The sequence below is a fragment of the Onychomys torridus genome, chromosome 6 (assembly GCF_903995425.1).
Source record: "Onychomys torridus chromosome 6, mOncTor1.1, whole genome shotgun sequence".
Classification (NCBI taxonomy): domain Eukaryota; kingdom Metazoa; phylum Chordata; class Mammalia; order Rodentia; family Cricetidae; genus Onychomys; species Onychomys torridus.
In genome coordinates, this window is record NC_050448.1 from 32,260,257 (window position 1) to 32,280,500 (window position 20,244).

The 20,244-nt window shown below is 41.9% G+C and overlaps 1 protein-coding gene across 2 annotated transcripts in view; it reads right to left on the reverse strand.

Moving 5' to 3' along the window:
* Positions 1 to 2,519: 2,519 nt before the first annotated feature.
* Positions 2,520 to 20,244, reverse strand: part of Cog6 (component of oligomeric golgi complex 6) — a 48,270-nt gene continuing 30,545 nt past the window's right edge. Inside the window, exons 14-19 of one of the 2 annotated variants that reach the window (XM_036189897.1) lie at positions 19,875 to 20,006; positions 19,401 to 19,568; positions 15,884 to 15,991; positions 14,546 to 14,599; positions 12,132 to 12,211; positions 2,520 to 3,630 (exon numbers count right to left, since the gene is read on the reverse strand). In XM_036189897.1, the coding sequence (XP_036045790.1) occupies positions 3,483 to 3,630; positions 12,132 to 12,211; positions 14,546 to 14,599; positions 15,884 to 15,991; positions 19,401 to 19,568; positions 19,875 to 20,006 (690 nt within the window). In that variant the 3' untranslated portion in view covers positions 2,520 to 3,482. The remainder of the gene's footprint in view (positions 3,631 to 12,131; positions 12,212 to 14,545; positions 14,600 to 15,883; positions 15,992 to 19,400; positions 19,569 to 19,874; positions 20,007 to 20,244) is intronic. The other variant, XM_036189898.1, reaches the window with a different exon arrangement.

Consider the following 20,244-nt stretch of genomic DNA (forward strand, 5'->3'; position numbering starts at 1 on the left):
TTTAAAGGGTGAATGACATTGTTTGATGAACTTTTGGATTCTTTCCACTTGGGGCGGTTATAAATACTGCCATAAATATTTCTATAAAAGTTGTGTGTTAATCCCAGTACTTGGGAGGCAGAGGCAGGCGGATCTCTGTGAGTTCAAGACTGGCCTGGCCTACAGAGCAAGTTCCAGGACAGCTAGGGCTGTTACACAGAGAAACCCTGTCTCCAAAAGTCAAAACAACAACAACAACAACAAATTCTGTGTAGATGTAGTTTTCTAATTCTCTTGGCATGGTGAATTGATAAGTCATATAGTGAGCCTAGTTAATTTTTTAAAAAAGCCATCAAGTTGTTTTCCACACCCATCTTATGCTCTTACCAGCATGGATGACATTTCAACTTCTTCATTCTCATACTAACTTACTTCCCTTTAAAAATCATTAATGTAAGCCAGGCGGTGGTGGCGCACGCCTTTAATCCCAGCACTCAGGAGGCAGAGCCAGGCAGATCTCTGTAAGTTCGAGGCCAGCCTGGTCTACAGAGTGAAATCCAGGAAAGGTGCAAAAACTACACAGAGAAATCCTGTCTCAAAAAAAAAAAAAAAAAATCATTAATGTAATAGTTACCTTAGTATGTGTGAAATAGCATCTCATTGTGACCTCAACTTGCATTTCCCTAGTGACTACCAACATGGAACGTATATCCAAGGGCTTGATGGCCATTTCTGTACCTTCTTTTCACAGGCCTATTCGTCTTTGTTTTGTATCTTCTTTGGTGAAATGCTTATGCAGATTGTACATATAAATAAAAACTCAGTCATACTGGAGTTGTACATTATATTCTCAAGTGTACTCTGCACCATAGGCCTTGTCAAATGCATGCATTGCAAAGGGTTTTCTCCATTGTTTCCTTTCCTCCTCTACCTCCACCCCCAAGAATTTTTCTGTGTAGCCCTAGCTGTCCTGGAATTGCCTCCGTAGACTAGGCTGGTCTCAAACTCACAGAGATCCTCCTGCCTCTGACTCCTGAGTACTGGGATTAAAGGTGTGAACCACCATTCCTGGCTTTTCATTTTTTAAAAATGTATATTAATTCTTTGAGAATTTCATACAATGTGTTTTGATCATATTTATTCTCCTCTCTTAGCTCCTCCCAGGTCCACCTTCACATCAACCCAATTTCATGTTCTCCCTTTCATTCAAACCCCTTGAGTTGTGGTGTTATGATGGCCAACTAATCTTGGGAGTGTAGTAAACATACCAGACAGAGGTCACACTGTTCAAGAAAACTGACTGGTCTGCTCAAAAGCTAACAGTTCATCAGCTAAAGGCTGAGTGTCCACCTCCCCATCTATGCTGCGATTTTATCTGGCTTGATTACAAACCTTGCCCTTGAACACACATTTAAAAACATTTGATGAAGTCCATCCCCCTGCCCATTGGGTATCATTAAAAAGAATTCTTAGTTAAGAGAGCGTTTGTGTGTCTTGCTTAATGCAATAGCACAAAGATTTATAATAAGTTTTGTTTATAAAAGTTTTGCCTCTTACATTTCGGTCTTCCGTCCACGTTGAGTTCATTTTTAAATATGGTTTGAGAGGGGCTGGACTTACAGTTGTTCTAGCCATCTGTGAAATGATCTGTTGAAGAGTCTTGGCAGCCTTAATATTATTTTTTGTAAAGGTTAACTCTGTCTATATACAGGTTTATTTATGAACTATAAATTCCATTTTAACCATAGTCCTGGTGCATAATAGTTAACATTTAAGTTTTCTGCTTAATGATAGTGAGAAAGTTATAAGCATTCAGTATAACTCACACTTGCAATTTTGAATTTGACCTTCCTGGTGGCCTTCTGACATTCTGTGCCTGTCAGTATTGGACAGAAGCCAAGCCAGCCCATAATCACCAGCACACATTACTGATGCTCTACACTGATGCTGTGTGGTTAAGTTCTGCTGTTCGTATAGTTAGGTGGATGGAATGTATTTCTGACTGGGCACTGTCATCTTACTCTGGGCTTATCAGGATGGAACCCCATAGTAGAGCCCATCCTGGTAGCAGTACCACATTGTTCTGAGTACTGGTACACTGTCGTTGGTTTAAAGTTTTGGCTACTCACAGTCTTGTATGTGTCTATATAAATATTAGGAGCAGTCTGTCCATTTCTGAAAGGAAAAAAAGGCAGACGGAATTTCCATAGATGGCACTGATCTGGCCACTGGGGAGTACTGCCACCTTCAATCTCTAGTTCTGCCCACAGAGCACACATTCCCATGCACCAAGCCATCTTTAATTAGGTTATAGTTATGCAAATCAAAACAGTACAAAACACAAAGCCTGGCAGACCAGAGTGTTATAGTTATGCTGGCTTTCATGACCTTCCATTTCGACATGCTTCTCAGCTTAATACTGCACCACATCCTACCTGGACCTGGCTTCCCTCCGCTGTACTTCCTTCTGCTCAGTATTTTCCCAAAACACATCTGTGAGAAATATAAAACATACTACGAAGATTGTTGCTCCAGAAATAGTTTAATATATATTAAGAAAACCAGATAACAAGAAAAAATATATTTCCTTTTAGCAAACAAAATGCTAAGTGCATCAATCTTTTTTTCACAGTAGAAATAAATTATGCACAACATAAGTACCTGCCTTGTATTATGCTGTTCTAATAAAATATGCCACATACAGTCATTGAAAAGACCAACAAGACAGACTGACATCACAATGGATAACATGCAGTTACTTTTGCTCTAAACAATCCTTATTAGTGTGAACACAGAACAGTCTGTGGGTGGCTAGATTAGGTGCATACTATGTGGCGAATACCCACCCTGAAACACAAGGCTTTCCACGGGCAGGCTGAGACTGCCTGCAAAGGGAGCTGACTGAAGGGTCTCTCCCCTTCTTCTCCAACCTTTCAGCTGAGTGTGTATTTATATACACATACAAATGTCTGCAAGGAGCAAGGCTGCAGGTACGAAAATAAGCAGAAAGAAGACGACAGCCTCAACTTTGCTTCCTTCTAACAAACCTTTTGACACTTATCTGGGGGACAGACATGGGCTAGGTTCAAGAAGCTATTCATCACAAGGAGAGCAGAGAAGCCGTCCACAAAGGGACATTCATTACCAACAGCTGCAGTTTAGATGTCACATGGTACTAACTTAGACCTCGTTGTACTTAATCCTGAAATCTTCCATTTGACTTTTTGCCTCCATTTATAATTCCAAATCAGTGGGACCTTTAAGCTGCTATGCATAGGCAGCTAATGAACCAGAGAACATTGCTACCTAAGAAGAGACACAGCAGTACAGACTTGAGTCAATATTGATTTATCTCCATGTTAGCTGAGAATGAAAGAAATTGACCTACGATCTCATACAAGGAAATCTATAATTCTCAAACGTCAAAATAAAGACTCAGATTAAAAACCCAAACCACCCTTTGTTGCCAGGCACCAATAATCTGCAAAATGTCATCAAGATCATCAGGAGAGCAGTGTCTTCACTTGCTCAGGCGTCCTGTGTAGGATGCTCTCCGGATCTTTGTATGCGTTGACTGGATTCATCACAGCTGCATGAACTTCCTCATAGGCTCTGCAGACCAGCTCGGTAGACTGCTTAACAATCTGCTCCCTACAGATGAGCAAACAAAACCAGAACATGAGATAACCCCAAGCACTGTAAGCTCACACATAGGAATGATGCCGAATGATATGCTTCATCACCACGCAGACCAGTTCCTACTGACGGGGATGAGTAATTACTGTTTACTAAATAAAGTCTTCCTCATTAATATGTAGGTAGCCTCCAAAAGCCAGGGGCTGCATTTCATGCACTGCTTGGTCATTAGGACTAAAACAGTGCCTCACATATAAATATTCCATGACTTAGCGGGGGCTTACATCCTGATGAAGGAAGGAGAGACATGCATTTAACATCCTTACCTACCAAACACTGCAACCCAGAATACTTTAAATGTGTTCAGAACATTTAACCTTAGCTTAGAGTTGGGTCAAATCATCTGATAAAGGCAGTAAGAAATTATTTTAGTTCTCATACACATTTACGCAATGAAGCTGCCAATAACAGGCAATATTCTTTAAGTTGTCTTTCTGAGATCTATGTTCTTCTTGATAATAACACCCTAAAGAATAAGTTTGTAAGACTATCTACAGACATGAGGCTATGATTTATAGGTACAGTATGTGGATGGAAGCAGGAGAGAAGTCCATCCCAAGATGTTAGGTCAACAGTACCTGGTTCAGATCTATTTTAGTGAGTTAAAGGAATTTGATAATTTTTCAAATTGCTAAAGATTTGCAATTTACAATTGCAAAATAAGAGTAAAGAGAAGGAAGACAGGTTGAGTAAATGCTCTGCACAGAGTGCAGTGATGCTGACTACTTTCTACTGGGAAGGAGAATGGCAGAAGGTTGACGGACAGCAAATATGGCTCAGCAGTGAACAGGACTTTTGTCATCATGAGGGTTAGAATTCAGATCTCAGCATCCATGTAAACTGCCTAGAACCCCAACCCCAAGAGATACTGGGACAAGATTTTGGGGACTGGTGGCTACAGGCTTCACCATGAACATGTAAGCTCCAGGTTCAGGGAGAGACCATGCCTCAAAGGAATAAGCAGAGAGTGACAGAAGGCGGCACCCACTCACACTCACACCCAGATGTGCACACACAAACAGATCCTAAAACACAAGAAACTGGTTGGGAATCCACTTAGTCACCTGAGGCTCACGTGATCTACTGTCTAGTGGACTGTCCTGTATCTAACTGAGCTTCACAACATGTGCCAAAGTAATGTCAACATTATTTTTCATAATAATGAAACAGCCAAAACCCATTATGGGACAGTATTTAACAACTGTTACATATAAATTTAAAAACTATGTTTTTTTTATTTTGTTTGGTTTTGCAACAAGTCAGAAGTGAGCTTTAGTAGCGGTTTCTAGCTCATCATCACTCAGAGCAGGATGATGATGGATGTTAGGCTGGCCATAACATTTATTACCCAAACGTCATACTTCATAATTTGCTTCAATCTGATTACTACATAAAGAATATATGGAATAAGGACTATGCTGCCACACAAAAGGTTTAAAATCAGAGTAAGGTACAAGAATGTAAATTAAACATTATTTTAAAAATACTAAATAATTGGCAAAAGTAGCATACTAAAAATCTTATGTAGTAATTTAATTTTTGTTTTCAAGTCATTATTAAAAATTAGTGAAATTGAGTTGTAATTCAGGCCATGTTTCTAAGCTAAATTGGCTTACAAATGTCAATAATTAACAACAGAGCTGAAAAACCACCACAGGTCTTCAAAGGAGAAAACCAGAAGAAAGCTGAAACACAGATAACTAAACAAAACCAGGCCGAGAGACCTTGCGAGGCTGTGTGGCTGGTTCTGAGTGTTGGTCTTTCCCGTGCTGCTCTGGAGTTTGAGAAGCTGCTGAGATAGCAAAGGCAGGACAACTGAACATGTGCTGGGGAAGACAGAGTGGAGGTGAACACAGGAGCCTGGAAGTGGTCAGAGAGAGGAGGGGAGAAAGGCGGGTTCCTTCTCCCTGCAAGCTCAGGCACAGCCAGGAGAGCTAGAAGTGGGGACCCCTGCAGTGAGCCCACAGCTAACCCTCAATCAGAAACAAGAACTCTGACAGGCTGGGACATGGAGTCACCACCAAGTCCACACGCTCACTTTCACTAAATGTTTCCAGTGAATTCTACATGGCGTGGTGGAAAAAAAAAATACCACAAAGGAATTCAGAAGGGTGGAACTCAAGGTGTGTCGCTCACTACAGGTACCTTGACTTTTTTATATGTCCTCTACAAAGTACTGATTAGATGAATCTTTGTAGAGCATCTTCAGCATTTAGAGTATACTATTCAATTGACAGATGAGAACATTTTAATGAGCTTGTCTTTTAAAAACTATATATTCATCTTAGGGCACACACACACACACACACACACACACACACACACACACACACACACACACACACGCATACGCACACCCCACTGCACGTGGAGAAAATGCAGTCCCTAAATAAGCCTGTTGGCTATTGCATCTTGCTGGTCACCTCTGCAGTGCTCCAACAACTTTACCTCTACGTATTTTGAAGTCCCTATTATCCCTCCTTTTTTATTTCAAGTAGAAACTACCCTGCAAGCTCACCCTTTCTTTATCTTGGAACGCCTATGTAAGTGTCTTGTCTATGTACCATGTAACTATCTCTCTGTGCATTATGTATCTGTCTGTCTGTGCACCACACTGTTTTTCTTCCTGCCTGGTGTCACATTATCTCACTAATTAGCAGTATCATGAAATAGTTTGAAATTATGAGAATCATTATAGTGACAAATTACTGGTGTCTAAAATGGAACAGCTTGAGGAACTGTGTAGCTAAATCCAAAATGATCAGGAAATCACCTAAGTCCAGCTGTGTGCTTGGGACGTCGGGACCTCTTACAGGCGCGCCTCTCCGCAGTGCTGTGGAGCACTACTTCTAGCCTGGGCATGCACCTACCTGCACTTAGATCAACCACAGCCACAGTCACAGCTGATGGACGAAAAGCTACACTCAGAACGTTTTCTGTGGTATGATTTTCCTAAGGATAAGAAGATTCTAAGCAGCAGAGGGACTGGATGTCCATAGTGAGATAGTGTTCTCCAGACACATCAGGGTTGCTAGCTGTTCCGATGAACTCATAGTGGCAAGGACTTCATGCATAAGTCCTGTACAAAGTCAAGCTAGCCAAAGCAGCATGGACAGCAGAGGAACACACTAAGCAAACTCCCAAGAACTACTGGCAATTGATGGCTCTGGGGAAGGGAAAAAACCAGTCATGCATGTATGCAATTCTCAATATTTAAAGATTATAAAAATGGAAGAAAATGTTATTTTAATAAAAGGTGTGGTCATTTACAAAGTTAGACCACTAACCACCTGGTGTCTCTGCTACCATGAAATCTTGGGATTAGTTTACTAAATGGCATTCTAATCCATTCAAGCTAATTTTCAAAAATCAGAAAACTCAGCTCTTAAGTGGATATAAAAAATGAATACGTCACAATCCTAATTCATGTCAACACAGAAACTCCTAATAGTAAAGCTGGTCACAGAATACTTTGCTAAAGCAGACAACACACACCCAGGATGGTTGTGGCCTCAGGCCATTTATAGGAATTGAGAAGGAAGGTTCAAATAAAACAAGTTATGTCTAAGCAGGCTAATGTGCATGGTACAAGGAAAATCATGACCTTTGGACTATCTTCTTAAGCACCAGACTCTACTGCTTAACATAGCCACACAGTTTGAGACCTTTTAAGCTCCAAAGAGCAGAGTCAAGTAAAGGGTCACCTCCTCCACCAGTATCCCTTGTGGGGCAGGTAAGCAGTATGACACCAAAAGATCAGGCTATTCTCCAAGATCAGTAACTCCAACATGTCTCATGGTTAGAGAGCAGCTGGCCACACCATGGGTCATATAGCAAATAGAATAATCATGGAGCTAATTTACCTGGAGAAAAATGAGTGGACTGAGTCTTCACTTTACATTTTTATCCAAAGGCAGTGCCATTTGGTTCCCTGTACTTCAAAATGCTGAACATTAAGATATTGTTTACCCAGTTACAAACGTCAAAATTTCAAAACTCTTAATAAAGATCACTATGGACACGCACAGAGAAATCATTCTCATTAAAATATGCTCATGTAAATTGGTTGTATTTTAAGCAGTTATTTAAAGCACAAATGAATCGCTTGCTTTGAGAATCAGGGAGCTTCTTAATCAGCACTTAGGATTCTCGTTGCCTAACAACCTGGTCCAACTTCAGCATTACCAGAAATCTACTGTTCCTAAAAATAGCTTCTTTCCATGTTCAGGTTCTGCGATCACTAAAAGTGAGCTTTCGTGAGGTGTAATTAAATGCACACCAGGAGAAAGGCTTCAACAGTGAAGGGCTGGGAAAACAAGAAATTGGTGAATCATAAGAGTGTTGGTGTGTATAGCTTTTGTGTTGGTTTTGTTTTGTGTTTGGGGAGAGGGTCTCTTATGCAGCTCTGGCTGGTCTGGAATTGGTATTTAGACCAGGCTAGCCTGAAGCCTGCAGAGATCTGGTTAGCCTGGCCTGTGTCACCACTCATGGTTCCATAAGTATTAACAAATGTCCTCCAGAATGTACTTCATGCTCTTCAAGTTTGTTGTTGGCCAAGTGCACCAACACCTTTATGAAACGACCCTATCATCACTGGTAAGTGTCTGTTCCTCATGCTAGCACCTGCTCTGACTGCACTGGTGTCGACACAGCTATTTTAGGTTCCTGTGATTAGTGCTGCCATGGCCTGGCTTCTATCAGCCTTTTGATTGTAAACTGTCTTCTGCACTCAGGATGGATGTATTATAGACAGCAGGCATTAGGCTACACTTTTTCATTCTCTCGGGGGATTCCTGCCTTTCCACTGGCACGCACTGTCTTCTTACCAGGCTGGACTTCCGTCTGTTGTCTTGCTGTCTGTCTCTTCCTGTTTCATTTGCATTTGTCTCCTTCTTGTTTGCTTCAGAGGGTGCTGTAGGGCTCCTGTCTCCCCTCACAGTACTGCACACGCCATGGATAATTCAGTATCTACATCATCACAACAGTACGCTTCTCCTTCCCTCTAAATCAGTGGTTCTCAACGTGAGTCACAACCTCTTTGGGGACAAACAACCCTCACAGGGGTCGCCTAAGCCCATTGGAAAACGCAGATATTTACATTATAATTTACTACAGTAACAAAATTACAGTTAAGAAGTAGCCAGGAAATGAGGTTATGGTTGGGGTCCCCAGCTTCAGGAAGGTTGAGAACCACTGCTCTAAATGCTCCCTTAAATGGTCCACTGACTCACTTTCAGTCTCCCTTACTCTGAGGTTATGTTCCTCGATCCTTTTTCTTCATTCTGAAGAATTTCTTTTATTATCTCTTATAGTGCAGGATGCTGGTGTTTATGCAGATAAGATGTATTAATTTTGCTATTCGCTTTCAAGGTTTTTGTTTTGTTTTGTGCTATGATTTTTGGTTTACTGGGGCTAGGAATTGAACCCAGGGTTGCAAACACCTTAAGTAGGCTCTCTACCACTTTAGTTCAGCATGCTAAAAACGACACCCCATCGTCTTCTAGCGGTATTGTTTCCAACACAAAGTCAGCTCCTATGAACACTAACTCTTCCTGCTGGTTGCTCTAAGATGGTTCTATTTATAACCGGCTTTTGATGATCTGACGATGGAACACCCTTGTGCAATGTCTCTGTTCAGGTTTCTGTAGCTTATTGGGTATGTGGATTCACATTTCGCACCACATCTGGAGAAAGTTCTTGCATTAATTTTTTTCTTGTTCCAATAATGTGATACTCCTATCATGTATAACTGAATATATACACAAATATGTGTGTATGGGAGAGAGAGGTGGGGGGTCCTCTTAATACTACCTCACATGCGCCTCCTTCCCTCTTTAGTCTGGCTGGTCTTTCTTTTAGGAAAGATGAATGCTTCATTTTACATACTGTACCTTTAAGTGTAAGGGCAGCACTCTCAGTTGGTAACATTTCTGTCCTTATTCTCTCGGTATATTGAAGCTTTCCTGTATTGTTATTAATTAGGGATGATATTAATCCCTATATACATTTCCATACCTGCTAATTCTATAAGCATTGTCTCTGGGTCTGTTTCTATTAATGGATCTTTTTTCTCCTTTGGGTTCACATTTTCTTGCTCCTAAGCAGTTCTGGGGTGTTCCTCTAACTCTGGACGCATGTCTTTAGGTATGAGACTAGCAGTCATCCTTCAGCATGCTGAGTTCTGTTTGGAAGGTAGTGAGCTGAGTGAAAGATTAGCGTGGCATTTAACATGAGTTCCAGGCAGCCCTGACTGCAGGACTCCATCAACCCCTCTGTAACTTACTTTGAAGGTCTGGGCTTTCTGAGTTCTCTAGTACGTTGTTCAGGCTAAAGCTGCTTTTCAGCTTATAGATTTCCAGAAGGTATTCTTTCACTCATGGTTCTTTTCCTTTTCTCAGTTAAAACCTTGCTTTAGTTTTGTTTACAAAGGTTGTTTAGACAAACAGGTCCCACTTCCTTCAAATCAAAAAGAAAACATTTTTTTTCACTGAGTCCATGCTTTTACTTTTAATAAATATAAGAAAAAAATGTAAGAAAGAAATTGACCCTAAAAAAACAGTTCTTCAATCATACAGACTTTCCTGTATGCTCATTTAGAAATATGTATACTCCCTCCACTTGTTAAGCGACTTATGGAACATACTCTGATACTAACATAGTCATAACTGCGGCTTCTATGGTGCATGAGGTGAACACTGGAGTCTGGCATCGAGGAGAACACGGCTTTCTAATTTATCCAAAGGGAAAAAGTAAAAACTCCTTAAAACCACTTAATTTTCTATTTCTTTCTCCACTTTCTAGACAGCTTTACTTCCTGGTCCCTTAAATCTGCTCAATATTTTCCTTTAAGACTGAATATCTTATTCAGTAGCTTACTGGGTATGTGGATTCACATACCTGGAGAAAGTTCTTGCATTAATGTTTTTCTTGTTCTAATAATGTGATATTTGGTTTACTGGGGCTGGGAATTGAACCCAGGGTTGCAAACACCTTAAGTTAGCTCTCTACCACTTTAGTTCAGCCAAACCTTAAGATAAAAAGATGAGAGTGGAGCACTGTGCATATCTCAGTGGACTCAGAGCCTAGGGATAATCACAGCTCAGAACAGAACGCGACCAGGACATGCAGGCAGGTGTGAGAAGGAGGCTTCCCACTACAATTCTGGTGCATATCGAGCTTTTCTTCATGTCAAACCAAGTCACCTTGTCTGCTCACTGCTGTAGCCCTGGCCATTTTGTCTGTTCATTAGCCACCTTGTCTGCTCACTGCTGTAGCCCTGGCTGCCTTGTGTACCTATTTCTGGAATTCCAGCTTCAGAAAACAGACGAGCAATATGCTGACTTTGACATTGCATCTTTTGAGGAGTTTGCAGTGTTTTCTTCAAGTTCAGAAGCTATTTTCCACCATTCTTAATAAAAATGTTGCTCTTAATTTAAGTGACATTTCAGATTCACTTCCATAAATGATACATGGTTTAACCCCTAACCACTAGTCTGGTACATTGAAAGTACTTAATTCTTACCTGGTAGAAAAGAAAAAGATGCAGATTTATTATTGCCTAATCTCCTACTTGTAGAGAATTTTATTTGTATTTTTCTTAAAACCAAGGATTCCAAGTTGTAACAGAATCACCTGCTACTTGTAACTGTTCTATTACAGTGTCTTAGGGCATTAGATGGGTCTAAAAGGTAGTTTCCTTGTCTTGAACACACTAGCAATAAACATGACGGCTTGACATACAATTTCCCACTTTGTCATGCTAAGGAAGCACACACACTCAGTAGAAAACTCAATACAGCAACATTCGAACTTTGAACTTTTTCCAGGTTGGTAAGATGCTTCCTTGTATGCTCTGATGTTGAGTAGAGAGCCATGCCCTGGCACCATGCTAGTGTGGACCCATGTGCCCTGGCACCATGCTAGTGTGGGCCCATGTGCACTCTGCTCTGAATTGTGATGTTCAGGTCTATTAACTGAACTTTAACTTAAGATGAGTTTACCAGGATAGATGTATCCCCACTCTAAATCAAGGAGACATCTATAATATTTCATAGTTTTAGATCTACAGAAAACCAGTAAAATGCAAAGTAGTCCACAAAATAGTCATCCACACTGCAAAGAATGTGTGACATAATCCATATTATCAACATTGCCTTGACACATTTAGACTATAAAGGAATTTGGCATCATGTCTATGTAACTTCAATTGTAGTCACAGCAATTTAAAATTATTAGCAAAATAAGCTCTATATTAATGAGAGATTCTGGAGGAAAATACAGATAAGGAATAAGTATTGCCAAGGTTAGTTCCTTGGTGGTACTAAGGCAGGAAAACACTGAGGGCTGTAGCTCTCCAAAAGCAAATGTCTCAGTCTTAAAAATAACTTTTTTTAAGAAAAATATCTGATGTTAAACAGTTATGAACCTCTCCCACCTCCTCCAGGGCAGACACTTACTTCACTGTGGCGCTGAGCAGGAAGTTCAGCTGTGGCATCAGCAGGTGGTCTGGGGCTGAGAGGTAGCGGTCAAACTGAGCCTGAGAGGGGAAAGGGACATGCAGTGTATGGACGGGCTAAGGAGCTATCGAACAGCCACTCTGGGGGAGGCTTAAAGCTTCAGAAAACCCCATTACAACTGTCTGGGGACTTCGTTCAAAGGAGCATTTCCTACAACATTACAACACCCTAAAACTGTCTGTATTAACTTACTTGGTCCTAGGTTTGGAAAGGTTGGCAAGGTATAGTGGTTAGTCAAAGAGTTTACATGTCACTTTCATTTTGTGTGTGTATGTTATTGTGTGCACACGTGTTTGGGGGTCCCTGCGTACAAGAGAACAGAGGACAACTTTGGGCATTGCTCTTCTAGTACCATTCATCTCCCCCCACCCCTAAGACAGTGTCTCTAACAGTCTAGAATTTGCTAAATGGGTGAGACTGGCTAGTGAGCCCCAAGGACCCTCCTATCTCTCCCTCCTCCTCCAGCACTGGGATTACAGCCATGCACCACCACACTTGGCTTTTAAGTGGGTTCCGGGAACCAAACTCAGACTCTTAGGCTTGCGTAACAAGCACTTTACTGACTGAGCTAACCCCAACCTTATAGCTAACTTTCTAAGAAACTTGGGTCTTTTTAAGTGAATCTGAAATTCATTCACTATCATTAGAAATTTTAAACATGAAATTTTCTCTGAAATTCCAGTTTGCCAGTACAGTTTTTACTCCGTGTATAGGTTACTTCTACGCGGTGTCTTTTTCCGTGATATAATGACCCATCCATCTCATTTAGGACCCAGAACTCTGGACTGTCTTAGCAGCAACACTGCCAGTTCTAACGTCTCTTCTGCCTGGCTGTTATTTTACAAGACTTTCAGTTACTTTGGGTCCTGGTGGTTTTGACGGTTAATTTCAATTGTCTGTGTGGCAGGACCTAGAATCACCTGGCCAGGAGTCTCAATGATGGACTATCTAATTAGGTTGGGCTGTGGGCATGCCTGTTAGAAATGCTCTTAATTGGGTTGTGAGAAGACCCACACTGAGTCTGTGCAATCACATTTCATGGGGTCGGACGACATGAACAGCAGAGAGGGAGCTGGACGTGTATGCATTCACTGCTCTCTTCTGAATGTGGGCTGCAGTGGCCAGCTGCTTCAAATCCCTATCAAGACAGATGGTAGCTTTAACTGTGAGTTAAAACAAACCCCTTACCCCTTGATTTTGTCAGAGTGTCCCATCATAGCAATGGGAAAAGAAACTAAGACAGTACTATGTAGGGCATCTCCACTCTCAGAGTCCATTCATTTCGTTATCTGAAGAGCTCAGGACAGAGGATGACTGCAGTAGGCTGGCCTCCAGGCTCTGGAAGCTGAATCAAACAGTCCTGCTGTGAAACTTGCAGAGGGGCCATCTTACAACTGACAGGGCTATGTGACGTACAAGTCAGGTCATGAGGAGAAATGCACCGAACATATATGCATATCTATGATGCATGCACAGAACAAATAGTGCAGAAGAGCATGCTACCCAAAGTGGAGCTCATACTGAAGAGAAGGAGTAAGTTTTGTGTGTTGTGTATGGGTGTGGATTACTGTGTGCATGAGTATATGTATGTGAGTTTGGAAGTATACATGAATGTATAAGTGTGTCAATGACTGAATGCATTAATTTGAGTCTTTATGTGTATGAGTGCATACGTGTGTATCAGTACATGCATAACACTATAAATGTTTGAGTGTATATGTTTGTGAGTGTATGTATGAGTGTGAATGTGTCAGTGTGAATGTGCTTAAGTATGCATATGTCTATGTGAATGTGTATCAGTGAGGTTACATATGAGTGCGTGTGTGTTCATGTGTGTGACAGTGTCTAGTATACATGTGAATGTGTGTTTGTACACATTGTACAGTGCTGGGGACTGAACACAGGACTGTGTGCATACCAGGAAAGCATTCTTCTACTGTTACAACTGGAGCTGTTCACTTGAAAAGAAAGTATGAACTAAAGGTTTTGTGAATCTCATGCTGAAGAATAATACACTATTCTAAAACAAGAATCCGAGCTCAGTTAGCATCTCAGAAAAAAAAATCATAAGTTTAAACCAGAAATCATGATAACAAAAGTCTAATTCACAGCCTAACTTCACATCCGATTAGGAACCAAACTCTGAAAATGAAGAAATCCTAAACTGCTCTACTGGTGACTTGATCGAGGTCTGATGGAAATTAAAACAAATGGTAAATCCTGGTCAGAGCTGATAAGAGGAGCGGACACACAGAGCTACAGGGTCCATCAAGAGACAAACTGTCACACAGGACATCACAGCAGCCAGCACCGCCTCAGGAAATCCAACTTGAAAGGCTTTGTCATGTACTCACCATTGCAGCCTTCAGCGCCACAGGGTCCAGGCTGGGCAAACTGGCTAAAGGGCCCTATACAAGTCAGGAAAATGGTCTATTAGAAGACTGCCCACGTTCAGAAACTGTGTACCTGCTTCAAAGCAGCGTGTTTCTCTTAACTGCACTAAGTATAGGGCCATAAATGAGGAGCAAACGCACAAATTTATCAATAAGGGAGATACCCCCGCACTGCAAGTGGAGCAGGTGGCACAGCACTGGGAGGGTGCTGGTGAGGTGTGGAGGCCACAGTGGTTAGGGAACAGACTGTGAGGAACTGACGCCCGCCAATTAGCTGCAGCGACACAGAAGGGCGAAGGCTATGACCTCCTTGCTTTCTAAGACAGATTATTTTTTGGTTTGCTCCTCATTTTTTTAAATTAACAATTTTTCCCCTTTATTTTACATACTGACCAGTTTCCCCTCCTCTCTCCACACCCCCACTTCTATCTACCCCCCTCCTCTTCCACTCTTCCTGTCTCCATTCAGAAAGGGGCAGGACCAAGCTCCTGCCCCGGTTTAAAGGCTGGGCAAGGTGATCCAGCATGGGGAACAGGTTCCCAAAAGCCAGCTAGGCACCAGGGACAGGTCCTGATCTCACTGCTAGGAGCCTTACAAACAGACCAAGCTATACAACTGTCACATACGCAGAGGGCCATGGAGGCTCCCTAACTGTTGGTCAGGGTCCATGTGCTCCCAGCTCAGGTCAGATGTCTGTGGGTTCCTCCATCGTGACCTTGACCCCTGGCTCATACAATGCCCGCTCCCTTTCTTCAGGAGGATTTCCAGCTGCTCCTCATTTATGGCATCACTCTCGCTGCAGTTAAGAGAAAACACTTCTTTGGAAGCAGCTACATGGTTTTCTGAACTTGGGCAATCATCTAATCTTACTTTGTGTTAGGTTTCCCACCTCTCTAGGACCTATTACTATTGGGATTCTGTAAGATCATTTTAGCCCAGAACATTTCCCTTTACTGATCTGCTCAATTAGATGGAGGATAATATTACCTGTACAGCAATCTATGTATTTATTTGGCTGAAAATGAAATGGGACTTTAAAAAGTCATCAGTGTGAACATCTTGTACACTTTATAATACTCATTTGTTTATTTACATCTTGTGATACTAATTCCTAGCTATTTTCATTACTTCTAACTGAGAATTATTTGCATTTTCAGGCACCCTCCTGACCCTACAACAGACACTATGATTAGCCCTCTCTCATCAGAGGACGTAAACATAGAGAGCCAAGATGAAAATCTAGAGTCTGTCTCCAGAAGCCACCACAAGCTGCCCTTTGTCAGGGCAGGTGCTGCTCACCTGTTCAGGCTTATGCTGCTGTACAGTGTTGTAAATGTAGCTCAAGCCAACGCGAGTCAAAACGTAAGAGGCTTGCTCGTTTATAAGAGTGTCCAAGTGGGCTTCAATCTAAAAGAAAATGCAGCAGGAAAAAGATTTCAGAAAAGAACAAACAGAGGCAGCAGTAAAAACAGAGCACACTGGCACTCTCACCGTGACCTTGTCTTGGTGTGGCCCAGATTATGGGACCCAAGGCAGCCTCTACAACAGACTTTTCTTCCTGCTGAGAAACCCTCCTGTTTTTAAAAAGTTACAACTAAAGAGGATTCCAGGACTGGCCACTAGCTAAGGGGTGGGGGCCCACAAAGGTTTCCTAGTGAGATCAGAGCTTGCTTTTCACAGCTGGGCTGCGTTAGGGGGATGGCTTGACCACATGCAAGGTCACCAGGTGTCTGGGATGGTCAGCACTTGGCTGTGCTGGGGGAGGTCTTTGCCTCACCCCTTGGCACCCTTTAGTAGAGACAGAAGGGGCTGGTGGGTTGAGAGCCAGGCCCTCCAGAGGCTATCCTATGTTTTCTGTCTGTCTATCTCTCTCTGTCCTTCTGTGTACAAATTCCTCATTCCTCTCTGCTCACGAGCATCCTGGGGGCCTAAGAGCAAGCTGGTCTTCCTCACTAGGGAATATGGGTTGCTTCCCAGCTATTTCAAAAGCAGAACTCAAACAAAAGTCACAACCAACATGTAAAATAAAATTACTTAGGGATAATACAAGCTTGAAGGCTACATTCTGAGCCTTCCCTACATTCCCTGGACAGCTCAATGTCTGAAGAACTCTGTGGGAATTGGAACTGCAGTTAAGGAATGGGATGCCTGAAGGAAAGCACCCCAATAAGAAGTTGCTCTTCCCATTTGCCAGGTTCCCCCGTTCCCTTCCACATCACCAAGTGGCCCCAGTTTTACCCATTTATTTTTGCCAATGACACAGAGCACCTACCAGCTCTCATTTCTGTCAGCACATGAAAACCTGCCTAGTTCAGTGACTCCATACCTGTATTCCTAACACTAAGACGCCTACTACATTCTTTTTAATGAAATACCCAAGGAAGTAGAATTAAAAATCCTTACTTCTTGGATTTACTGAAAACAAAATAATAATAAATAAAATTAATTTGTTCAAATAAAAGCATTTAATGAAAGTGAAAAGGAAACCAGTTAATGCCAACAACCACATTAGTCACCTAGAGAAAAAAACAGAAGACAGAGAAAATATCAAAGAAATAGGTTAAAGAGAGAGAATAAACTGGAGAACAGACAGAAAATGAAACAAAAACAAATTCTCTAGACTATAAGACAGGAACACATAGAGAAATGGTTAAAAAAAAATTGAGTATATGAAAGGTTTGACTCCTCAAACTGAAATGGTTCTCAAACATCTAAGATGGCAATAACAGGAAAAGAGAAACACCTGAACCCAAAGGAATATCCTTACAGGCTTCTAGGACACTGAGCCTTCCCTGCTGGTACCAGCAGTGCTGGGGAAAGCCAAGTGAGATGATGCCTGGGCACCTAGAACCCTCAGTCCATCAACATAAACTGTGTCTCAGGAGGACCCTGATGAACCATGGCAACCCTTGTGTGTCTCTAGAAGTATGTGTGAAGGGTCCAGCTAACACATCAGATGTGGGCAGGGAGAATACTGACCCTGAACAAACTGTAACAAACTTCATTTAACAGATACCTTTGTACCATGCAGAAATTGTACAGAACACTGAGGACAGACATGTGACTGCTGGTAAGCAAAATAATGAACATTGAAAGAAAACACATCTAAACCTTTCAAGAAAAGAATGAGATGAAATGCAGAGATTTGGGTTTGGGTTGGTTTTGACAAATATAAAACATGAAGTGCATCAGTCCATGGAAATAGAGTTTAATCATTGTCTCTTACATGGCTCAGCTAGCAGCAGTATTTGTGGGGACAGCACTTCAACAAAGCATACACTGAAAGAGGAGAAAACTTGGGGTAAGCAAGGCAATCTCCCGCCTGAGAGTCTCTGTGTGGAGATCGTGAAAGCTGAGGAGATCATGAGGCGGGAGGAGGCGGTCGTGAGGAAGGTGGACACAGACAGAGCAGCATACATGAAATAAGCAGAGGGACTGAGGGGGATGAAGCTAGCGGGAGAGGGCGTGGGGGGCAATGGAGGAAGGGAAGGAAGACCACAGTGTAACACCTACTTATGAAGATGCTATCATGAAACCCATTATTTGTGTGCTGACCTAAAAAATGATTAAAAAGAAAAAACCAAGCCTCTCCAAAGGGCATATAATACAAGTGTTTAGAGCTACCAATACAAATTCCAAAAGAAATGAACATCCAGGTAGATGAATGGGAGAGGTTCAGAGCTGCACCTTTTTACAACAAACTCCAAAATATTAAGATTTTATGATTATGGCCATTCTCAAATGTTTTTAAATGAATTAGAAATTAGAAGCCTTGGATGTATCAAAAGCCACGCCTCAGAAAAATATAAGGCAACAAATCGAATTTCACTGTGCGCACTACCAGTCGACACTGATGCCTATGTGTTAGCCTGTTCTCTTGAACACGGCGTCTACCAGTATTTGGGCAGTACCCGAACCCGAGTACTAGGTGTGGGAGGCCTGCTCCCACCTTTTCATGGGTTCTCTTGAGGGGGAGAGAGGGATAAGACCCTTTTAGATAGAAAGATACTAGAGAAGAGAAAGACAGAAACACAGGATAGCTTCAAGAGGACCTGGGTCAGTACCTAATGGCCTTTTCCATTTATTCAAAAGGGCTTTTGATAACAATGCCAAGGGGTGGGGTAAAAGACCTCCTCCCCCTTTCTACATCAAAGCACACCACACAGCCAAGTACAGACCCTTCCTAACACCTGGTAACTATGTCCATGGTCAAATCATCCCCTTATGCAGCCCTGCTGGGTAAGTTCTCACTAGGAAACCTCTGTGGGTCTCCACAATTAGGTACCTTATGAATGGCTTTGACTTAACCATCATACAGACTTTTCAGAGACACTAGCTGGCTTATGAGAACAGTGACTGCTAAACCATAGCGTTTCGCCTAATACTGCTTTACAGATAAAGTGTGCCTGGCCTCTGTAATACAAGCTATACCAGCTACATGGCCTGTGAATCAACAATATACACGACATCTGCACACAGCAGTGAACACTCAAATGAATCAGAGAGCTTCCTCACACCATCCCATACTATGATCTGATCAAGTTCCTTAACCATTTCACATTCTGGCTTCTTTAAAGCTGAAAACCAAAACTCACTCACTCTCTCTCTCTCTCTCTCTCTCTCTCTCTCTCTCTCTCTCTCTCTCTCTCTCTGTGTGTGTGTGTGTGTGTGTGTGTGTGTGTGTACACATCCTTCAGACAAACTGCCTTAAGGAATTCATGAAGTTAGGCCATTGACATTTGTCCAAAAACTAGTAACTTAAAGCTATCACATTGAAAAATCAAAATCAGAGAGATGCCACTTTCTAGCAAACTACCTGAAACTGCAGCATTTCCAGGCGCCTGTCCGTGAATTCAAACAAAGCCAGTGTTGTCTTCATCATGTACAGGGAGTTGACCATGAATGTGGCCATGTCAGCCGTGCCTAAATTGCTGGCTGAAACCGTACACATCTGGAGGAGAGGATCCAAGACACACGACAAAACCTGTAAATGAAAAGGAAATGGATTCTTATTTCTTAGTCAGGACATGGTCCTGGGTTTATAGCCTTTCAGAATTAATGCCAAACGAACTGGAAGACAGTCAGTTATAAGAGTACAAGAGGGAAAGATTTAATAACAAAACTAGATAGCATAAAAATGGGCATCATTGAATTACCCTTTCAAATGAAGAACTGACTTAATATTTTAGAAAAAACAATAAAGGGCTGTCAGTGTCTACGGTCACAGACGCCAACCTCTGACAAATGTGTAATAGAGGAGGGGCAAGTCATCAATGCATCTATAAACTACCTGCACGAAGTCAGCCTGCCGAGCGTCCAAGGGCACAACTGAAGCATCATGTGAGGCCAGAACCTCCCGCAGCAGAGTGAGTGTCTGATTCAGGGCAGAACTGGGTCCAAGGTCAGGTGGTGGGAGCTCGACCTGGACAAAACAACAGTTTATTTGCTGCCCATGTTTTCTTCAGAAGTTCAAACACACAGAGGGCCCATGATAAAAACAAATGTAACCTAATGCATGTCTAATGTATTAAAAACTCACAACTTATGACAGTTAATTTTGAAGTACACTGCTCAGAGTGACAAGGTTTTACCAGCCTACCCAGAGTTATTATTGTAACTTTCTACATTAAAGCTCAAGAATTTATGAGAAAAGTTGGTGT